Here is a 23566-nt window from a genome sequence, read left to right on the forward strand (position 1 = left end):
GAATAGAAAGCCCAGAAATAGACCCTCAACTCTATGGTCAACTAATCTTCAACAAAGCAGGAAAGAATGTCCAATGGAAAAAACCTCTTCAATAAATGAATGAGGCTGTTGGGAAATGTTGGGAAAATTGGACAGCCACATGCAGAAAAATGAAATTGGACCATTTCCTTACATCCCACACGAAAATAGACTCAAAATGGATGAAGGACCTCAATGTGAGAAAGGAATCCATCAAAATCCTTGAGGAGAACACAGGCAGCAACCTCTTTGACCTCAGCCGCAGCAACATATTCCTAGGAACATCGCCAAAGGCAAGGGAAGCAAGGGCAAAAATGAACTATTGGGATTTTATCAAGATCAAAAGCTTTTGCAGAGCAAAGGAAACAGTTAACAAAACCAAAAGACAACTGACAGAATGGGAGAAGATATTTGCAAACGACATATCAGATCAAGGACTAGTGTCCAGAATCTATAAAGAACTTAGCAAACTCAACACCCAAAGAACAAATAATCCAATCAAGAAATGGACAGAGGACATGAACAGACATTTCTGCAAAGAAGACATCCAGATGGCCAACAGACACATGAAAAAGTGCTCCGTATCACTCGGCATCAGGGAAATACAAATCAAAACCACAATGAGATATCACCTCACACCAGTCAGAATGGCTAAAATAAACAAGTCAGGAAATGACAGATGCTGGCGAGGATGCGGAGAAAGGGGAACTCTCCTACACTGTTGGTGGGAATGCAAGCTGGTGCAGCCACTCTGGAAAACAGCATGGAGGTTCCTCAAAATGTTGAAAATAGAACTGCCCTATGACCCAGCAATTGCACTACTGGGTATTTACCCTAAAGATATAAACGTAGTGATCCAAAGGGGCATGTGCACCCGAATGTTTATACCAGCAATGTCCACAACAGCCAAACTATGGAAAGAACCTAGATGTCCATCAACAGATGAATGGATCAAGAAGATGTGGTATATATACACAATGGAATACTATGCAGCCATCAAAAGAAATGAAATCTTGCCATTTGCGACAACGTGGATGGAACTAGAGCGTATCATGCTTAGCGAAATAAATCAAACGGAGAAAGACTACTGTCATATGATCTCCCTGATATGAGGAAGTGTTGATGCAATATGGGGGGTTAAGGGGGTAGGAGAAGAATAAATGAAACAAGATGGGATTGGGAGGGAGACAAACCATAAGTAACTCTTTTTTTTTTTTTTTTAAAGATTTTGTTTATTTATTTGACAGAGAGAAATCACAAGTAGATGGAGAGGCAGGCAGAGAGAGAGAGGGAAGCAGGCTCCCTGCTGAGCAGAGAGCCCGATGCGGGCCTCGATCCCAGGACCCTGAGATCATGACCTGAGCCGAAGGCAGCGGCTTAACCCACTGAGCCACCCAGGCGCCCAATAAGTAACTCTTAATCTCACAAAACAAACTGAGGGTTGCTGGGGGGAGGGTGGTTGGGAGAAGGGGGATGGGGTTATGGACATTGCAGAGGGTATGTGCTATGGTGAGTGCTGTGAAGTCTGTAAACCTGGCAATTCACAGACCTGTATCCCTGGGGATAAAAATATATTATATGTTTATAAAAAATTAAAAACCTATATATTTAATGAAGAAAGGAAGAGTTCTGATACTCAATTTGATAAGCGTTTGGGCATTATTTTTGCTTTTTCTCACATTTTGCATTATTTTTAACCTGTAAAAGGAGAAATCGCTGATAAAAATTATCTCTGAATACAATTTCATCTTACTTTTTAATAAATAATTATAAATATATACTGCATAGTTACTGTGCTAAGCACTAGGGATAAAGACCTAAAACAGAATTTCTGCTTTCAAGGAATGAATGGCAGACACAAGTATACCTACAACAGTAGTGTTTGACATGTGTAATAATAAATCTGAGCACAGTGCTGCCTTCATGTCCACTTACTTTCCACTTTATCTAGAAACTGGCTGTCAGGTAAGGCATGAATCACCTCAATTTCCCATCTTTTCTTATCTTCACCTCCTTCACCCCACTGATGAAAAAGTGTCCCTCCTCCTGTCCTAAAACCAACTGTGCTCTCAGACACAGCACTTCTCACCCCTTGTGGGTCTTCCTCTAGCAGTTATCCAAACTCCCATATCACATTACCCAGACTTCCTGGGGTGGTGGGTTGGTTTACACTCACTGTGGCTGTTTACTTCCTTCTGACTCACTTCTCAATCCCCACAATCCAGGTTTTGCCTTAACTACCTCACTAACACTGCTCAAGTAAAGGTCTCTAGAGATTTCCATACTGCCAACACCAGGGACCACATTTCCATCTTTCTTTATTGGATCTTGCTAAAACAGGTGCCCCTGACCACTTTTCCGAAACACGTGACTATGTTGACTTCTGCGACACTACTCTTCTTGCTTGTTCTCTGCTCATTTTTAGACACTACAATGTTATCCAAGTGTGGGCCAGGAGTCAGTGGGGGGTCTCTGAGACCTTTTCAGGGGATCCACCAGAAAAACTGTTTTATAATATAATACCAAGACATTTGCCAGTTCCACTCTCATTTTCTTATGAGTGTATAGTGGAATCTCCCAGAGGCTAAAGGACATGTGATACAACAACAGGCTGTAGGTAGACACAAATATAAGAATCTACCCTTTTTTTACTAAGACAAACATTAAAGAGACTTGCAAAAATGTCGAACGTCACTCGTCACTAATTTAATGGTCACTTTTCATAAAAATGTTATTTTTGTTTGTATGTAATGGGTTTATCAATTCATTTAAAAATAGGCATTTTAAGATGTTTTAGTTTTGATTTTTTAATATGATATTGATAACTATGGCACACATACACAAAGCTTTTGGGTCCTCAGTTACATTTAAGAATATAAAAGAATCCTGAGACCCTTAAGTTGGAGGACCACATTCTTAGACTGTATCTCTTGGCCTCCTTTAGTGGCTCTTCTTTGACCAACCCCTTAAATTTTGATGTTCTCTAGAACAGCATCCTTATCCCACTGATTTTGTCACCATATACTAAGATTTCTCAGTCTTGGTATGTTTAACATTTTGGGTCAGGTAATTCTTTATTATGGGGGATTCTGTGTTTAGCAGCATCCCTGGCCACTAGTATCCTCCCACCCAAACTGTGACAACAAAAATGTCTCCAGATATTGTCAGATAAAATTGTCCCCAGTTTAGAACAACCACCCTAAATGCTCTTCCTAAAAATTTTGCCTAATATCAAGACTTTTTTTTTTTTTTTTTTTTAGAGAGAGGGTGTACACATGTCAGGGTTGGGGACCAAAGTGGGAGAGGGAGAACCTTGAGCATGCTCCATGCCCACCTCAGAGCCCCAAGACATGGGGCTCCATCTCACAACCCTGAGATCATGACCTGAGCTGAAATCAAGACTTGGATGCTTAACCAACTGAGCCACAAGGTGCCTCAAGTACAAAAAGCACTTGACATGTATTAACTCATTTAAACTTCAACCTTTGAGAGGTAAATTATCTCTTTCACAAAATTTCTATTCTACGGATTAAGAAACTGCCAAACTGAGAAGTGAAATGACTCTTCCAGGGTCATACAGCAAGTAAGTGATGATGGTAACTCCAGCCCTGTTTGCTTCCCTGAGCTTTACACTCTTGTGAGTAACTGCCTTTGCTGGGCATCAGATGACCTTCACTCAAGATGTCTGAAGATGTATTCATAAGTCTTGTCATAAGACCAGCTATTTCTGTACTTCAGTCAGTTAATGGCACAACTTTATACTTAATCTTTCTGTGTCTCAGTCTCATCCTCTGTCACCCCCTGAATCACACTTAACTCTCTAGCAATTAAATAATCTTCTACAGTTTGTTGTTATCTGAGCTACTATGCTGATTCACACCTTTGACCCAATGTCATCTTCTGGGACATGTTCTTGGTTCTACCCCTGTGCATGCCCTTCACAACACTTAACACAGTTTGTGAAAATGGTTTCTATAACTGTGTCCCACTGGGGTTTGTTAAAAAAGCCATTGATGGTAGGTGCTTTGCTGAACCCAAAGCTCTCCAGGTTTTGCACACAGGGCAAATTAGTCTTCAGACAAGTTTTCGGAAGCACTGAAGTAAAATGGACCTGTTTGGATGGAGGCTGGGTTGTGGATGAGGAGAATTGGGAAAATCTTTGTCCTGAGAAGGTCATGATTGAGCTGAATCTCAAAAAAAGGATGAACTCAAGAGTGTTTAAAGGGCATTGTCCAATAGAGAGAACTTCACAAGGGAAAAGGGGCTCTTTCTGAAATTCACAAGATACAGCTTTAATACAGAAGGACATTATTTTTTAACAAGTAAGTTAATTAGAGATCATACTAGTGGGAATCTCAGGTTTTAGGTCCATGATTTCAAGAAAGTATGAAATGATTACCAGATTCCTATAGTTAATACAGTTACATGTGTTACCAGATTCCTATAGTTAATACAGTTACATGTGTGTAATAAATTTAGTTCAAAAACAACTCAATGTATAATTTGAACAATTATTTTCTAAATGTAAATTACCTTACAGTGGCTCATACAAAAACTTGTTTCCAATTTTCTGCCCACCAGTTACAACTTTGAATGGTTTTCTTGCAGTCTACTCCTGCTGACTTGGCATTTATTCACTTCATAAAAATTTTGTCTCGAATGTGGATTTCACCACCTGGCTCATAAATCATTTCCAAATACATTTTTAGTAATGAAAGAGTCCTCAGAGATTACCTAGTCCAACAAGCAAATAAGAATACTGAAGGGATGCCTGGGTGGCTCAGTTGGTTAAGCAGCTGCCTTCGGCTCAGGTCATGATCCCAGCATCCTGGGATCGAGTCCCACATCGGGCTCCTTGCTCCGCAGGGAGCCTGCTTCTCCCTCTGACTCTTCCTTCCACTCTGTCTGCCTTGGCTCGCTCTCACTCACTCTCTCTCTGACAAATAAATAAATAAAATCTTAAAAAAAAAAAAAAAAAGAATACTGAACTACTACAGTTGAGTGGCTTGTTGAAGATTACATATTACATATTCTCTGAAGACTCCTTGGTGATGTGCTTTCATATCCACTCTAGATACATATGGGATACCTAGGGTACCCTCCAGTGTGTGGCCTGTGTGCTGATTCCCAGTTCTTGTTCATTCTTAGGAAATTTAAATGACAAACTATCTTCTTCCAGACTGCAAATAACTGGTTACCACTTACTCACTTGCATATTTTGTCAGTGTCTTCAACAGACTTGAAGTTCTTGGTGCTAGGAACTTGGTTAATTTTTCGTCAAAAATTGCACCAGTATTCCTAATATTTACAAACTTTACCTTCTAAAGACAAAGTCATTAAGTAAAATTATGCTCTCCTATGAAATGTTTCTTTCAACCATTTGACTGGTCTCACTGGTAGTACTGTTTTCAAATTTACAAGATGAATACCTTTTCTATGCAGGTATCTAAAAATTAGTCATTGCTTGAGAGGTTTAATATTCTGTCCCATAACCAACGGTGTAATGAGTCTCCTTATCACAGGGCCTGCCAACTCATATATCCATTGGGAGGGTTGTGCCTATTTGATCAGACTCTGTCCTAGGTCACTCAATCCCTAGGCTGGACAGTCACCCAAAGTGAGACCTGGCATTAAATACAGATCAACGCTGAGAAGATCAGTTAGTTAGTAGGAAACACCAAATCTGAAAGGATGCAGAGAGAAAAACATTAAAATACCTACAGTAACGATGGACCAGAAGTTATAAGGAAGCAAAAAAGAAAGGAGAGGCTGTGAGGCAGACAGAAGAGATATGAAATCAATAAGGGACTCAGGAGCAAATATGAGAAGGGGGCAGGCATGAAGCAAGTTGTGTGCTACACTGAGGGACGGAAGTTTAGACACTCATTCTCCTGCCGCAAAGATCCTTTAAGCGGTATCCCATCTGAAGCGGCCAAGATAAACGTTTCCCATCCCAGAAGTTTTTGAGTTTCTTTCCTTTACAGCTCTTTGAATCTCCTTCTTACAAACCCTGTTTTCGCCCCACGCGCTCCTCAAAGCCAGTGCCCTAAGAAGCAAATGTGATTCTCGCAACTAAGAAAGCTAAGTAAGCACCTAGGATAGTGGCTAGAGCGAGGCTTCAGCTTTCGGACATGTGCTACTGGCTGCTCGCTTCCTCTACCGTCTCTTTGAATTCTAGGGCAAGTTCTATGCATGCGACACACGGATCCCAGCGTGAGCACCTGCAGCTTGCACGTCTACTCTTCTCACGGCAGAAACACACCAGTAACCACGCTCCCAGAGAACCAGGGAGTTCGACGCGGGGGAAAACATCACAAGATCTGAACGTCTCTCTGATGCAAGGAAGGGCAAGCCCGCAAGCCCACCCTCCCTTTCCCCCTCCAGGTTTCAGAGAGCCACGCTGGTGGACAGGCGCACGCTTCCCGGCGGCGGAGCCTTCGCATCCCCGTCCCGAAGTCGCCGGCGCGGGACAGGAGCTCCCCGCACCCCGGACCTCCCGGCCCCCGCCGCCCGCCGGGTCACCTGTAATTGTAGGCGCTGAAATGCTTGCTCTCTCTCAGCATCGCCCGGTACAGATCTAATACTTGTGCGCGGCTGGAGGCTGCCATTTTGGAAGGAAAAACAATAAATGGGTCCTCTTCGAGAAGGTCCCGAGTTTTAACCTAACCCACGAAACTTCAGTCTACGCAAAACCACGAACGAAATAAAAGAAAATGCGGTGTGGCTCGGTCTCGCCCGCGGGCCGGGCCTGGGCCTGGGTGAACACCGGCCCGCGCCTGGAGGCGCTGGGCGTCGCGCGCCGCTCGGGAGGCGGGCGCAGGCGGGCGCAGGCGGGCTTCGGGCAGCTTAAGGGGGAGGCGCCGACCCGGAGGCGTTCCCGTCCTCCGCCCGCGCCTCTGAGGAACCGGCGTGCAGCAGCCCTACCGGAGGGCTGAGGCGGAGATGGGGGGACGGCCGCAGGGAAAGGGCTGAGCCTGTGGAGGGGCGCAGGCCGGAGGCCCAAGCACTGAGCGCGTGCAGCCCGTCTAGGAGCGCCTTCGCGAACGGCTTGGGGTCGTAGCGCGGACACTTAGTCTCCCACCGAAGCGCCTAGTCGCACCTCCGCGAGGCCCGAGGGCGCGTTGCCAGGGTTACCGAGCGCGCCCCAGGTCGACGCTCCGCCCCCGGCCGCAGATGACCCGCCCCTTGCGCTGGGGCCGCCCTCTGCGCTGCCTGAGAGGCCGAGCGGGGTTTTCCGGGGCGCTTTTATGTTACGAGCTCTGTCTGTGGGCTCCCAGGGCCGGGCGCTTTCTGAGCGCAGGGACGGGACGCGCCGAGGGGGTCGCAGAGGCGATGAGTGAGGGACTCCCTGGTCCTCCGGCTACGCTCAGGGCGGCCTGCTAAGGGCCTCAGGAGCAAGGACCCCCTTTTTGTCAAAATGGCAGCGCCCAGCGTGCTGTGAGGGTATCTTTAAGGGAGGGGGTGCGTCGGGTAAGAGCCTTCCCCAGGAGAGTAGGCAGCGTGCCACGCTTCAGAGTTTGAAACACCCAGGTTCGGGTCTCCTGGGCGAGCGGTGGGTAAGTGCCGGCCTCCCTGCAGCGTGGGGTGCGACGCGGGCGGTCAGTCCTGGTGGTGGGGAGTTACTTGGCCACGGGATTTCCCCCCTTTTAAGGTGTTCTTTGAGCTCTGAAGGTTTTGCTTTTGAGTTTTTCAGTCCCGAAGAGTTTTGTCATCTACTGTTTACAAAAGGTGGCGTGGCGTGGGTAATTAATTGGGAAAACTTAAGGGATTTAAGGACTCTCTTCACACCCAAAGCAAGAAGCCGAGCAAGTTTTCTCTTGAAGATCTTCGTGGCTAAGTTTTCTGTCGTGGTCTTTCTCTGAAGACGTCAGCTTTCCAGAATCACCTTGTTACAGTGGTGAATAAAGTCGGTCGTTGTGATCCTTGAACGTAGGACTGGGCGCAGAGAAGCCTGAGCTAGTTGTAGTTACTGTGTTTGCAAAGCACCTGTCTTATTTTGGGACTTTCTCTGTCTGTAGTCAACTTTAGGAAGAGCCACGGTTTTTTGCTCAGAATACAGCTAGGAGTGACTTTAGACGTCAAAAGCAAATTTGCCTCAACATCCGTTCTTCTTCAGCCACTGAGTTGTGGTTGTATGTCATCTCTTTTAAGTTTACGAGGTTTTAAAATGACCCTTGCTTTATATCAAAGTCTCGTATTTTCTGGAACTTTAGGAGCAGGAAACACTTTTCTGATCTTGCTGCACTTTAATGTACTTGCAACGTGGTGTCCTTGCACCCAGATATACGTGTTAATATTACTCGTTACAGTGTAATAGCATTTTTTAAAAAGGTGGAAGAGAACATACTTTTTAAAAAAAGATTTTATTATTTATTTATTTATTTGAGAGAGCGAAAGCTAGAGAGATCACAAAGAGAGGGAGAAGCTGACTTGCTAATGAGCAGAGAGCCCCTCTCTGGGTTTGAATCCAGGAGCCCGAGATCATGACCTGAGCTGAAGGCAGAGGATTAACCGACTGAACACCCAGGCCCCTGGAGAGAACATACTATTATTATTAAACTTCCTTTTTCTCTTCTTTCTTTTTTTGTTTTGTTTTGTTTGTTTGTTTTGTTTGTTTTTAAGGTCTCCCACAAATATAAGTATCAAAATAGGGTTTTCTACAAGGTATCTGAACTTTTGTCACTCTTTTTTTTTTTTTTTAAAGATTTTTTAATTTGTCAGAGAGAGAGAGAGAGAGAACACGTGTGCGCACAAGCTGTCAGAGTGGCAGGCAGAGGGGGTGAGAAAAGCAGGCTCCCCGCTGAGCAAGGAGCTGGATCCTAGGACCCTGGGATCAGGACCGGAGCCGAAGGCAGGGGGTCTAACCTACTGAGCCACCCAGGCATCCCAAATTTTGTCACTCTTGCAGGATGCTCAGGTCATTGGGCAAGTCTTACCTCAAGGTTACTGAAAGAGATTTTAATATTTGAGCTTTTCTTGACATTACTTAAAGGTTCAAGACCAAGGGAATTGCACCTTACCGCAGAGTAAGATCTGGAGCCATTTTCTCTTAATATGCTACAGGAGTGCTAATGATATAAAATGCAACACCTGGGAAAACTACAAGAATAGAGAAAGCTATCAAGGTAAAAGGAAAAAAACCATGAAAGTTATTTTGGTTTGTTTAACAAGTGGGGGGCTTGACTGGCTCAGTTGTAGAGCATGTGACTCAATCTCAGGTTTGTGAGTTTGAGGCCAAGATTGGTTGTAGAGATTACTTAAATAAACTTAAAAAAAATTAGTAGGGCTTGCTTTATTATATATTGCTATCATCTACAAAATGAAATTGGAGTAATTATTCCTGTCTGCAGTCTTTATGTCTAATTATCAGGCAATTTAATCATTAATGTATGCAATTAATGTATCACAATGACCTTAACATCATAATCAAATAAAGCTTTTCAAAGAAACATATAAAGTTTAGTTTGTTTGGGTAGCCTAGTCATCTGTTAGTATAAAGAATAGTTGAGATTAGGAAAGTGGGAGATTCCCAGTAGATTCAATGCTGTCCTCACAAAAATACTTTTACTGTATTTGAAATAATATACCGGTATCTTGGAAATCATTGCCTTGAACAACTAATAAAAAAAATTACATTCCAAAGCTTAATTTCTATTCTTGTACATCTTTATTGCAGAGGTGACTAGTTTCAATAATAGCTCCATTTGATGTTGAAACTGGAATTGGGTCAGTACCTGAGAATTACTTATTTATATGTCCTTTAATATGCATCTATTCTGGGCTGAATATTGTTTTAGGTACTGACTAAAAGGTAGCAGTACCTACTTATTACCATCTAGGCTTCAAAATGTAAAAACTGCCTTAGTATTCACCTGTCCATACTTAAGAAATATTTATACTTCTTTACCTATGGAAAAGGATGTATTACCTTGTATTAAAGTTAGATTCCTATATTACTAATGAGCCCTTAATGCTTTTTGAAAGGAAATTTCTCCAAACATAATAAATAGTAGGACAGAAGTTTATTATCTTAGGCTTAAATATTAAAACAATGTGTAAAGAAAAATCTTGTCTAAATGACCAACTTGGCACAGTATGATTTAGAAATTAAATGTGGATCTAAATCTTTATTATGTGTAGTTGTCATTTGTTTTTATTGATCATTCTAATAGACTATGAAGCTGGAAGAGACCTTGGGTATCAATTTAAGAGGCAGAAACCGAAGGCCTCATTCTCATTCACTCATTTAGTCAACATTATTGAACATTTCCTAAGTGCCGTGTATTATCCAGGATGATGGAGTTACCATGCAGAGAGTCCTTCTCTCCAGAAATGGACAGGGAACTAGACAAACAAAATATTAATTTGTTGTGACAGGTGCTATGATAGGGATAATATTACCAGGTATCTGGGGAGTGCAGAAGAGGGCCATTCAACTAAGACTTTGATCTACGGGGAGACTTCCCATCATAGAAGGTGTTTCCACAATGAGCTAGTAACAACCAGAAGAAGAATGTGGTAAGAGCTTGTAGTGTATATTCCAAGTGTGGAGGCACGAGCGCGTATGACCCATTCAGGGAACTCTGGGAGAGGGCATGGGAGAGACCATCTATGAAACCAGACAGAGTTAGTCTGTACCTCATTCATTATAATGACATTTCTTCTGTTTTGGTGTTAAATTTATTTCTTCAGCGTTGGCTAGTTCACCCAAGTAGAACTTAACATCTGAACTATTGAAATGTAGGTTGGTTTTTCAGGTGTTGTTTTAAACCATATTTTTGATCGTCTATTCTAGGAGTGCTGAAATGCTGTTTACCTCTGCATTTAACATGGTTGACCAGCCTGGTAGATCAAGCCAATGTTCTTTTGGGTATTTGAGGGCTATACATCAAATACTGATCCCATTTTCCAAAAGTTTACAGTTTACATACAATCTCTATGTAATTAAAGTAGAAAGTACAAAGTGCTGCAGGGGAAGTACTGGGGAAGCGTTGTGCGGTCTTAGCATGGGAGGTTGCTTCCGTGGATGGTGCCTGGGCCACACCTCAGATGGACAAAGTGAATGTGGCTGATGACCAGGCTTCAGGGAAGAAATTTTTTTTTTTTAATTTTTTTTTATTACCCAGGTGATTGGTTACAGCCTGATAGAGAAACATTGATCTCTGGGCATTAGGGGGCTTTTTGGAGGTGGTAGTGTTCTTGTTGGACTTGAGAGAATTTAGGTTTGAGCTGGGCCTTGAATTACAGGAATTTGGATGTGTGGGTATGGTGGTAAGATGGTTACTGCTGAATGAAGGTTTACCCTTAGAAAGGATAAAGAAGAGAAAGTCTGAGTGAGGTTTAGGGAAAGATGATCACAGCCTAAGGAACAATGAGGGAGGGCCTTTTGAAGGAGAGAGTAGGAGAGTGCTTGAAGGTGCGTGCAGGAGATGCACCTGGAAAGGCCATCAGGGTGGACACTGAGTCCTTGTAGGAGCTCAGTTAATCCTCTGGAGACCTGATGGGAAAGAAAGCTGTTCACTGCATTTAAGGACAGAGACTCTTAGAAGTTAGATTATTGAGCTAGAGTTAAGAAGCTAGGAAGCAGGGAGGGTGTGTGGGCATTGGTCCAGGATGTGATCCATCTAGCCATGATGCTACACTGCCTCACAGATGGTCTTCAGTGGAAGCTTTAGGAGTTTGAACTATATTAATTTTTCTTGGATAATATGGGTAAACTTTAGACAGATTTGAATTTTAATTTAGTTGGATTCCCACTTATTTGTAAAAGCTAACTGGTTAGCTCCTAACAAATATTCAGAAAATCTCAAATGTTGAATTTTATACTAGCTTTTTAGTCTTTTAAGATAAATTTCATTTTTTTTTTCTTTTACCATGTCTTAGAAAAGACCTAAATTGAATAGTTTTTTTGGTTGTCTGTTCTTGTGTGCCACAGATATTATACCTCATGGGGGATTTTTGAGACTCGCCTTTCCATAGAAGCTCTTTTCAAATATACCTAAGAAAATCAGTTCTCTGAGAAAGTTAGAAAGCAGCTAGATAGTCTTACTTCATTGATTGGAGGCTAAGGGTTCCCCTACTTGTGGGCAGCAACAATAAAACTGACAATTGATTTTGTGTAAAGTGTATCAAATGTCACTTCTAGAGGATTTTTTTTTTTCAAAGATTTTATTTATTTATTCGACAGAGAGAGATCACAAGTAGGCAGAGAGGCAGGCAGAGAGAGAGAGGAGGAAGCAGGCTCCCCACCAAGGAGAGAGCCCGATGCGGGGCTCGATCCCAGAACCCTGGGATCATGACCTGAGCTGAAGGCAGAGGCTTTAACTCTCTGAGCCACCCAGGCGCCTCTAGAGGATTTTTGTAAAACAAATTCTTTGCTTTCTGAAGGAAAGAAATAATCTTTTCCTAATACAAAGCCCCACCAACATGGGAATTCTTTACAATGTGATTTATGGCAATATTCTTTTTTTTTTTTTTTTTTAAGATTTTCTTTATTTATTTGACAGACAGAGATCACAAGTAGGCAGAAAAGCAGGCAGAGAGAGAGGAGGAAGCAGGCTCCCTGCTGAGCAGAGAGCCCGATGCAGGGCTTGATCCCAGGACCCTGGGATCACGACCTGAGCCGAGGGCAGAGGCTTCAACCCACTGAGCCACCCAGGTGCCCCTATGGCGGGCTCCTATGGCAATATTCTATAGATCACCTTCATTCTTTTTCATACTAATTATAAGGGATAACTTAAAGGAATGTTTTTTTCTTGTTTGTATGTTTTTGAATGTTTGTTAATCAACTAGTGACATTGATGGTAATGACAGCTATTATTTATTCAAAGTGTATTTTCTCCTCCAGGAGCATTGCCAGCTAGTTTGCAGACATCTCATATCCATAATTCTTTTTTTTTCCCCCTAAGGATTTTGTTTATTTGTTAGAGAGAGAGAGAGCACAAGTAGGCAGAGTGGCAGGCAGAAGAAGAGGGAGAAGCAGACTCCCCACGGAGCAGGGAGCCCAATGCAGGGCTCAATCCAAGGACCCTGAGATCATGACCCGAACCGAGGGCTGCTGCTTAACCCACCGAGCCACCCAGGTGCCCCTCGTGTCTGTAATTCTTATAAAGACAAATTTGAAGCTCTGATGGACTTCTTTGAGTGGGGAGTAGTAACTGCCATCTCTTGTTTGTCCAGATTAGTTGGTCGTTTAAAGAAAACACTTAGGATCTACAGTATTGACTCTGTTTAGAAGGAAAAAACAGCCTTTGCTAATCACTGATGAAACATCAGGTCATTGTCTCCTGATATACAATACTGAGTCCTGTGATGTTGACTGTTACCTCGGAAGGCTGGTATATCTTTTGCTTTCTTTTTTTTTTTTTTAAGATTTTATTTATTTGAGAGAGAGAACACAACTGGGGGAGCGGCAGAGGTAGAGGGAAGAAGCAAGTTCCCCCCTGAACAGGGATCCTAATGTGGGGCTTGATTCCAGGACTCTAGGATCATGACCTGAGCCGAAGGCAGACACTTCAAGACTGAGCCACCAGGTGCCCCAGGATGATATATCTTTGTAAAGGAAAAATCCTGTAGTTCTTTCCTGCTCTGTGTTTCTTTCCTGTGTGTCTCCTTAACTACGCAAACAGAACATTTCACCTCTAGTCACCAGATGTGTAGGGGTTTTTACTGACACCAGAACAGTTCTCTGCAACACCAGCTGGGTGTCATACAGTTAAGCTCAAATCTGACACTACCTGAAGGTAGCACCAGATTCCATAGGTAAATAAGGGCTCATTCCTGCAAGTCTGACCTCCGTACCCTCTTACTTTACATGCCAGTTGCAAGTAGTTGGTCCCCAGGTTACCCACACCTTCTGTCCAATTTGGCTGCAAATTGGAGGTTCCCATGACCCCTCCTTTGGTTTGACTAATTTACTAGAGAGGCTCACAAAGCTCAAGGAAACACACATACCAGTTTATTAAAGACTGGATTAAGAATACAATTGAACAGCCAGGTGAAGAGAAACATAGGATGAGGTCTTAGAGGGCCCTGAGTGCAGGAGCTTCTTCCCCATGGAGCTGGGGTGCATCACCCTTCTTCTGTGGTTGCGTTAACCCACCTGGAAGCTTTGCAGACTCCATGCTATTGAGGTTTTTATGGACGCTTCCTCATGTAGGCATGATCAATTAGTAGCAACATTTCCAGCCCTTCTGTTCTCTAGAGAAGTGGGGTTGAGGGTGGGGTGGGACCAAAAAACCCAAGTGTCTAATCATGACTTAGTCTTTCTGGTGACCAGCTCCCTTCAGGAGCCTTACAGGAGTCCATCCAAAGTCACTTCTTTAGAACAAACGATGCTTCTAGTGCTCTCATCACTTAGGAATTTTCAAGCATTTTAGGATGCCCGTGTCAGGACTGGGGTCAAAGACCAAATTTCAGAACAAGAGATGCTTCTAGTATTCCTACCATTTGGAAAATTACAAGGGCTCTAGGGGACAGGAACTGAGGGCAGAGGCCAGTATGTACATATTTTCTGTTATCTTGCAATCTTTGATACTTGTCTTAGTCTGTTTGGTCTACTACAACAAAATACTATACACTGTGTAGCTTATAAGTAACAAATTTATTTCTCACAGGTTTGGAGCCAGGGAATTTCAAGACCAAGGTGCTGGTAGATTCAGTGTCTGGTGAAAGCTTACTGGTTCACAGATGGCTGCCTTTTTGCTGTGTTCTCACATGGAAGAGGCAGGGGATCTCTCCGGGCATAAGGGCACTGTTTCCATTCCTTAGGAATCCTCATGATCTAATCGCCCAAAGGCCCTGCCTCCTTATACTAACACCTTGGTTTTTAACTTAGGATTTTATTTTATGTTTTTAAGATTTTATTTATTTGTCAGAGAGAGAGAGAGAAACAAGCTCACCGCTGAGCAAGGAGCCCGATGCAGGACTCGATCCCAGACCCTGGGATCATGACCTGAGCCGAAGGCAGCAGTTTAACCTACTGAGCCACCCAGGCATCCCTAACTTAGGATTTTAATATGAATTTTGTGAGGGGGCATATGCATGTAGTCAGTTGCAGTATTATGCTGGAGAATGTTATTAACAATAGAAGCTCAACAGAATTCATGATTTCTTTGCCATTATAATGAATACTTTTATAAGATTTAATATTTCATAGCATTTTAATTTAGAAATTATCTGCTGAGCACAACTAAAGCAATTCAGCTTGGCAAACCTGTGTCCTGTATATTGTGTAATTGTGAGCTTGAGTTAACTAATAGTAGTTAAGAGTATAAAAGCCTGGCTTGTGTGAAATGGATTGCAGTAATATGGGCAGACAGCGATACAGTGTTAGCTTCAGTTAATAAAGATTGGTTTATTGGGAGAAGTATCTTTGTAAGGATTCCTGGAATTCTGGACTGCAGGGGAGAGTGAAAATGGAGAAATCATGAAATAGAACAAGACTTATCAGGCATACTCTCTTCCCTCCTTGACATTTCCAGGTATGGTCATTGTTCTCTATTTCAAGCCTTTGGGCAGTATGAAATAAGTGCCTGGGCCTGAGCATTGATGGTGTGAAGCTCTGTTAGAAATCCCATTCACACCTTGGCTTCCAGGTGCAACAAGAGCCCCTTCAGCCTCCTGAGACCGGGTTGTGATGGTAGTTATGGGGCTGCTTTCATTTGTAGAGCCCTGGTCTTCCAAGAATCGCTTATACTCCCTACTTTTTAAAGCCTCTGGGTAAACTGTCCTGGATTAATACATTTCTTAACAATAAGGTCAGTTTCACTACAATGTCCAATCTGAGTTGGAACGTCATTCTGTTAAAGGAGAGTTCATGGGTGCTGAGTTATAGTGTTTTCTGAAAATACTCTTTTGTGGTCTTGACAGCTACTTGAAAATAAAATGTTCAGTATAGATAATGTGATAGTAATTCATGCTAATCTTCCTTCTCCACAAAAACCCCCCTCTGCATCACTTTTATTTTATTAATTTTTTAAAAGTTTAATTATTTTAGTGATCTCTACACCCAACATGGGGCTTGAACTCACAATCCCAAGATGGAGAGTTTTGTGGTCTTCCAACTGAGCCAGCTAGGCATCCTTTCCCCATTCTCGCCCACCACCCCATCATTTTTAGAATAAAGTCTAAAAAAGTCTCTGTAAACTCACTAACACTGCCATATGACTCTGAGGAGCCATCGCAAATGCTGATCTGCCTGCCTGGAACATTCCACCTTTCCTAATTTGTCTGGTATGAGTTTAAGAGATTAGAGATACTTAAGGATACCTTCTCAAACTTTAAGCACCTCTTCCTCTTTTAAGCCCTCTTCATGTTTTGAGTGTTGTTTTAAACTGAGAGTGACTATAGTTGCAAGTAACAAAACCCAAGTAAATTTTGAACCAACATAATGACTTTATTGTCTTGTGAATCTTCAAAGTTCGGAAGTCAGATGGGCTTTAGAATTGAGTGATGTTGTCATTTGAGGGATGTTGTCAAAGACCTGGTTTTGTCCTTTTTCCCTCTATGTCTTGTACAATGTCAACTTTATCCTCAGGCTGGCATCCTTTCTTGGTTGAGGAAGGACACCTATGTTTCTGGGGCACTTGTTTCCAGAATGTCAGAAGAAAGAGCTGGCTGGATCAGGAGGGCCCTACAGTTCTCCCTGTTCACCTCTTTGGCCCTAATTGAGTTGTGTCCTCATCCATCTCTAACCAATGACTGCGTTTAGGGCATAGGATTACACTTAGTTTAGTTAGGTTTGAGCCCCTTGCCTAAATCCTAGAGGCAAGAATGGGGGCAGCTGTCCCCAAGGTATACAGGCTGTGGAACCTGGGGAGGGGTTGGTAGCTATGTGGGGGTACACACAATGAAACTGAAGTAGTTACCAAGAGAACGGGGACTGATTTTGGTAAAAGGCAAACAAAGTTCATTACAGCAGTCTTGCCAGAGTTCTGTATCTCTTTTTGTGATTATTTGATTACTATTTTCCTCTGTTAACAGGTTGTATGTTCTGTGAGGACAGGGACCATGTCTGGTTTTTATTACAGTTGTTTCCTCAACACTTTGCATCTAGCTTTGCATGTGCTAGATGATTAATAAATACCAATAGCTGAACGAGTGAATCGATTGTATGAGCTCTAAATAACTTACTTGTAAATATTATTGGGTGACTTCAGATAGTTTTTACACAACAGCCATGCTTCCTTTTGGCCAACAGAATAATAATTTTGTTTGAGTGGCTGTGTGCCTAGTTCCTGGAAATGAATCATAATAGTCTAAAGTAGTCATGGTGATTCCATTCCCTTTTGGCCAGATACTCAGTTTTCTACCTTTCTTATAGCCAGAAGTAGCCACAAGACACAGATCTGGGTAATGACACAAGACGAAAGGGGCGCCTGGGTGTCTCAGTTGGTTAAGCGACTGCCTTTGGCTCAGGTCATGATCTTGGAGTCCCACATCAGGCTCCCAGCTCCATGGGAAGTCTGCTTCTCCCTCTGACCTTCTCCCCGCTCATGCTTTCTCTCACACACACTCTTTCTCAAGTGAATAAGTAAGATCTTTTAAAAAAAAAAAAAGAGAGACAAGAGGAAGTTGGCTGGACGTTTTCTGAAAAAGATTTTGCTTCCTGTTAAAAGATAGGTATTCACAAGAGAGAGTTTGCTTATGCTACCTCTTCTTTCCTGCTTGGAATGCTAACGTGAGGACGAATGCTTGAAGATCAGCAGCCGTCATGCAACCATGAAAAAATCCTGCAAGAAAGGCCAAGTGAATACAAGAGATTCCAACTTAGCGCCTTGACTTTTCTGAGCTGGAACTAGGTACCTGTACCTGTAGACTTCATGATGAGTAGACAAAAATGTGTTTCTTTTAACTATTTGGACTTTCTTTTTTTTTAAAAAAGATTTTATTTATTTATTTGACAGAGATCACAAGTAGGCAGAGAAGCAGGCAGAGAGAGGGGTGGGGGAAGCAGGCTCCCCGCCAAGCTGGCTGCCCGTCATGGGGCTCGATCCCAGAAACCCAAGATCATGACCTGAGCTGAAGGCAGAGGCTTAACCCACTGAGCCACCCAGGTGCCCCAACTATTTGGACTTTCTTACAGCTCAACACATGTTGATACAATAGTACCAAAAATAGTGTTTCATTCTTTCAGCCTTGCCAAAATTTTTTATTTGGAATTTATTGCATTTGTTAATTTAAGATAATTTCTCTGCTATTTGTGAAGCTTTCGGATTTTTTCCATGTAGTTTCTTCATATAAATCTGTTATGTGCATATGGAGGCTAAGCTTTCTTTTCTTTTCTTTTTTTTTTTTTTCCACCTCAGGAATTTTGTATATCAGGGTCCCTCTCTAGAATAATCAGTCTTTTCCCATACTCTTCATTTGACTAGTGATTACATAGATTACATACATGTTCCATCTTCAGCAAGGTGTTTCCTGGCCACAGTTTAAATTATTCCATCTTAATTTTTATTATTCTTTCTTATAGCATCTTATTCTTGACCTTAACTTTTTGTTACATGAAATTATATTGCTGTGTAATTCTGAGACACTGGTTTAATGTTGACTCCTCCCATTTGAAGTTAGTTCCATGAGGGCAGGGACTAGATCTGTTTTGTCTTGTAGGCAACGTGCATGGTAAGTGCCCAGTAAACATTTGTCAGATGATTGGGTGGAAGAAAAGAAGACTGAAATCCTTAAATTTCTGCATCTTCCAGCTTCCTGCCTCATCACCACCAACAATTTTCGGCAACATGAGATGTTCAGTTCTGGCACAGAGTCTGTTAAACCTGTTTAAAGGACATTGTTCCTGTTGGTCAGACTTTCCTTTTAGATTTTATAAGGGAAGTAGGGTAGTCACTTAGCGTACGAACTGCGCAAGTTTCTTGTCAGTTTCTTTAGAAGAGTAATACATATTTTGGACACTTTTTCTTGTCTTAGGATTTTTTCTCCCCGAATTTTGCATTATCTTAAACCTTATTGGCAGTATTTTTCTAATTTGACATCAAGAGCCTCTGGTAGCAAATGTTTTTATTTTATGTTTTAGGACACCCTGGAAGCATGGAAATGATTTCCATTTCAGCAGGTTATTGTGCTTGGTTGCTAGTCAGTTAGAATCTCTGAATCTTCTTTCTAAAAAGTAGTCTCAGGAGAGGCCATGTGAATTATTGACACAAGCTATTGACTTGCGGTGGAGATGCTTTTAAATAAAATTTTTGAGTTTCAGCAGGCTGTAATCCTAGACTGTTGGTAATAGTTTTATTGTTTATAGGGAGAGTTACTCTGAACTTTTAAAAATTATTGTAAACACTGAGTATGTGAGTGACAGTAAGGGAGAAAACTTTACTAGGATTTTGTTGATTTGGTTATATTTCCCAGCTGTCACAAAGCTTTTCCATATCATTTTAGGTAAGTCACTTAATTTGACAGTTGGGTGATGATATAATCCACTTCCTAATTCAGGATGCTGTTGAGATGGTTCAAAGTGGGTGTTGTTAAGTGGTGATTCTAGGACAAGGGGCATAAAGCTGAACTGCTTTGGGGAAACAGAGTTGTGTGGTTACCCTGTTTGGTACGATAGTCTGTGATGATGATGTTACTCTCCACACCCTGGTCTTAAGACCTTGCAAAATGAGGGAGGCCTTCCTTCTGCTGACAAGGCTGTAGATTGTTTTGTTTGTGCAGAGATAGGAATTGCGAGAACCAAGATTCTGAAGCTCCTCAAAGCCTCCATTGCCCTTTTTTATTCCTTACAGGATCCCTGCATCCTTCCTGCTTTCTGTTCAGAGGCGGGATTCTTCCATTTTCTCGATTCTTCTGGATCCCCAATTTGCTGTGGTTTCATCAGCCATAGGAGATTGGAGGTGAGGGTTTGGTGCAGTGAAAGTTTTTCCACTTTAGGGTTGAGTCTCTGTGTGTGACTAGTGGGCTATACTAAGGTGTGGAGGTAAGGCAAGGGTTCTACTTCTACTGTTTTACTTAATAGGGAAACTGGGTTCATGGTTATATCTAATCATAGTCTTATTTTATGTTGTTTGGACTTCTAGACAAAAGCTCCTAAATATTAATAGGAACATAAAAAAGCAATGGGACATTTCAGAACAGGAGATTTGTGCACTTTTGGGTTTTCTTCCTCTGTTGCAGCTTTGCAGCCTGTTCCTTGGAAGGGGCCATAGTCCAGCTGTACCTGGGTTAAGATAGCTAGTCTGGAAACTCAGTCGGCCCCCACGAGAAGGAAGAAAGATCAAATGCCAGTGTGATGTGGTCCTGAGCTTCATGGCACAGATTTTCCTGAGAGTCACAGGCCATGCTTAACAGTTAGTTCTCTTTCTCTCCAGCCATTTCCATTCCTTTTTTAGGCCGTGCAAAAGACATCTGACATAACTTTCTTTTTCTTTTTTTTTTTTTTAAAGATTTTGTTTATTTGACAGAGAGAGATCACAAGTAGGCAGAGAGGCAAGCAGAGAAAGAGAAAGAGAGAGGAGGAAGCAGGCTCCCCGCCCAGCAGAGAGCCCGATGCGGGACTTGATTCCAGGACCCCGAGATCAGGATCCAGGACCCCCCAGCCGAAGGCAGAGGCTTAACCCACTGAGCCACCCCGGCAGCCCTGACATAACTTTCTTACTTGGTTCTCATACTAATTGAATGAACTAGACATTGTTACCCCAGTTTTACCAAAAACCCTGAGGCTTAAAGAACTTAAAATAAGTGGCCCCAGTTCACACAACAGATTTATATTTGAACTGTTTGTTTCCAAAATGGTTGTATTTTCCAGATTGTATCATGCCATATTGATTTGGTGGTAAAAGAGCAGCCTTGAGAAACCAGCAAATAATTTATATAGATACTTATTTTCATCCTCTGATAACACTGTATTTCATCCTCTAATAACACTAATAACACTAATAACACTGTTTTTAGCATCCTCTACAGTGTTTTATTTACCTCTGTGTGAGCTCTCATTCTCGTTGTCCCAGGGTTGGGTTATTTGGCTTTCTGTTTGGTTCTTTGCTTAAAAAAGTACAATTAGTGTGTAAATGCTTAAATAAATATGATTAGAGTGAATGATCATTACTTTGCATACAAAATGTATTCAATATTTGCTATTTGATCAGTAATTTGAGAGAATTTGTACTTTGGTTTTATATTTTGCTAGAATCTCTCTGGACCTGTTTTTTTTTCAACATTGCAGTGTCAGGTTTTTTTTTTTTCCTCCTAGAAATGCTGTACTGCAGGTTCTGCAATTTTAGAATGAGGAATATGAATTTTAAAAGATTCATGATCCTGTCCGTTAACTCAGAGCAGTGGTTTCCAGTCCATGTATAGACAAACTGTGGGATCCAGAGAAAGAAAAGGCACATGAATCCGTATGTTTCCAATGTGCTTGTTGTCTCATTTTTCAAACACATGCACATAGTATAGTGATGGGAAAAATATGCAGTGATAAAAAGCTACTGTGACTTATTAATGCTTTTAAGTAGTTTTGAGTTTTATGGTGTTAGTTGCTGAGAGAGTGGATCTTGAAAATTCATCACAAGAAAAAGTTCTTTTGTAACTATACATGAAGGTGATTGTTAACTAACTAGACTTACTGTGGTGATCATTTTGCAATATCGAATTATTATGTTGTACCTGAAACTAATGTACTGTTATATGTCAATTGTATCTCAATAAAAAAAATCAAAGTACTGTATCCCAGGCTCTTGTTATCATTAAAGGAATTAATAATTCAAAGCATTTAAAATAGGACTGGATTTATAGAAAATACTGTAGAAGATTAGCTTTTGTTATTACTGATTTTAGGGTGGAGAGCCTGGCGTGATTAGCCACTCTGAGTATAGATTTTCGTTAGGAACTAAACATCCTTTATCATTGGGTAGCCATTCATTCATTCAGTATCAATCTTTAAAAAAATATATGTCTGATCTTGTGGAGATTAGATGATTTTTCAAAGTTAAAATTTATTCTTAGACTGAAATAGGTTGGGAACCCCTGCTCTGGTCATAGTAATGCCAGAATGTGTCTGCAGTGTTAACCATTATGTTTCTGTCTCTTGCATGGCTTCAGAGCACATTCCCAAGCCCTGCATGTGGCAGAAACATGTCCTCTCATCAATCAGTGGACTTTTCACTGTCGTAGGTCAGGTCAGTCTTGGCTTCCGCTCTTAAGTAAGTAGAAGTAATCAGTCAGTTCCACCTAGTTTACCGCTAATTGCCCTCTAATTTTGTCTATGTGCTGGACACTATCTTATTAGCAGATAGATGTGAAAATAAATGATCAGATTGTACTTTGCATAGCATTCAATAAATATTAGCCAATACACTGATCATCAATTCAATGGAGTTTCTGGCTAGGGCTATAGTTTCATGATTTACTCCTGTCCCTTGATTTTCTGACATCTTTCCTCTCAAAACTGGGTTTCTTTCCTGCTGCAGGGTGCTTATGTTTGAAGCTAAGTAATGTGAATTTTAAGATGTGGATGTCTCTCTTCTGAGGGCTCAGGTTTATCCTGCCACCCTTCTGGTTCCTGGTCTGTGGCTCATCAGCTCCCATGGCCCCTGAAGGGACTAACTACTCCTGGAGTGCTTACTGAGCTGGCTGTTTTATGGGTTATCTTATCTAGTACTCATCACAGTCCTATAGAACGAGGAGACAAAAATGGTAAGTGGCCCAGTTAGGATTCACAGTTAAGCACATTTTATTGACTCAACTGCCCCCAGACTCTTAGCTTTTAAGCATTTCTCTAACTCTGCTGTTCCTGTCTTCCTGCTATTCCCTTCGCTATCAGGGCTGCACAATTGTTTATTCCCACCAGAACTTGGAATCTATGGGATGTTCCACTTTTTTATTGTGCCACACCTGTTTCATATCCTTGCTTCTTCCCTCCTTATCCAGCCAGGCTTCTTGTTCACTGCTTAATATCATCTCATTGGTCTGCTTCAGACCAGTCTAGTTCTCAGTCCTAATGATTTCCCTGCTCTGCTTTGTTGATGTGCTTTCATTAGTGGAATTGAGTAACAGTGTAAGGAAGAAACAAGGCAAGCATCTGTACACCTGGCTTCCCACTGGGTATTTTTGCCTGTGATTCAGCAATACTGCGTCTGTAACCAATGTCTGTTGAACTAGCCTGGGATATAGGTCACACACATTCCCCCCACTAGTACTTCTTGAAGATTGTGTTCAGTGGCCTAATTATTCCCTGCTTCGGCTGAAAACTTACTTCTTCCTTTACCCACTCCTTCTCCAAAGAGCCCTGTGATTGGAAAAGGCGGTGCTGTGTATATGGCTTTTTCCTCCTGCTATAGGTATCCTTTCCCCCTGAGCTAGTAACTTTACCAGGCTATTCTTGTTGATCACTGCATCGTAATTTTCCTGGAGCATGGTCTACTCTTGATTTGCAGACTCAAATATGTCTTAATTCTAGGAGGGAGGTTTTTCTGTGATGTTTTCAAATATTTTCCTGTTTTTGTTGTTGTTGTTGTTAGGAGTGCCAATAATATGAAGTAGATCTTTTGTCTTATGTGTCTTCCATTTTCTTTCTGGTCATTTTTGTATTTTTACTCAT

At 41.8% G+C, this 23566-nt stretch overlaps 2 protein-coding genes across 5 annotated transcripts in view; one reads left to right on the forward strand and one right to left on the reverse strand.

Moving 5' to 3' along the window:
* The window catches only part of LYRM4 (LYR motif containing 4), a 166917-nt gene extending 160062 nt beyond the window's left edge, over positions 1-6855 (reverse strand). For both annotated transcript variants that reach the window (XM_032341015.1, XM_032341016.1), the window contains exon 1: positions 6541-6855. In XM_032341015.1, the coding sequence (XP_032196906.1) occupies positions 6541-6626 (86 nt within the window). In that variant the 5' untranslated portion in view covers positions 6627-6855. The remainder of the gene's footprint in view (positions 1-6540) is intronic.
* A 336-nt stretch (positions 6856-7191) lies between these two features.
* FARS2 (phenylalanyl-tRNA synthetase 2, mitochondrial) overlaps positions 7192-23566 on the forward strand; it is a 522892-nt gene continuing 506517 nt past the window's right edge. For all 3 annotated transcript variants that reach the window (XM_032341009.1, XM_032341010.1, XM_032341013.1), the window contains exon 1: positions 7192-7574. The gene's annotated coding sequence lies outside the window, so the exon portion shown is untranslated. The remainder of the gene's footprint in view (positions 7575-23566) is intronic.

Source organism: Mustela erminea, chromosome 4, assembly GCF_009829155.1.
Source record: "Mustela erminea isolate mMusErm1 chromosome 4, mMusErm1.Pri, whole genome shotgun sequence".
Classification (NCBI taxonomy): Eukaryota; Metazoa; Chordata; class Mammalia; order Carnivora; family Mustelidae; genus Mustela; species Mustela erminea.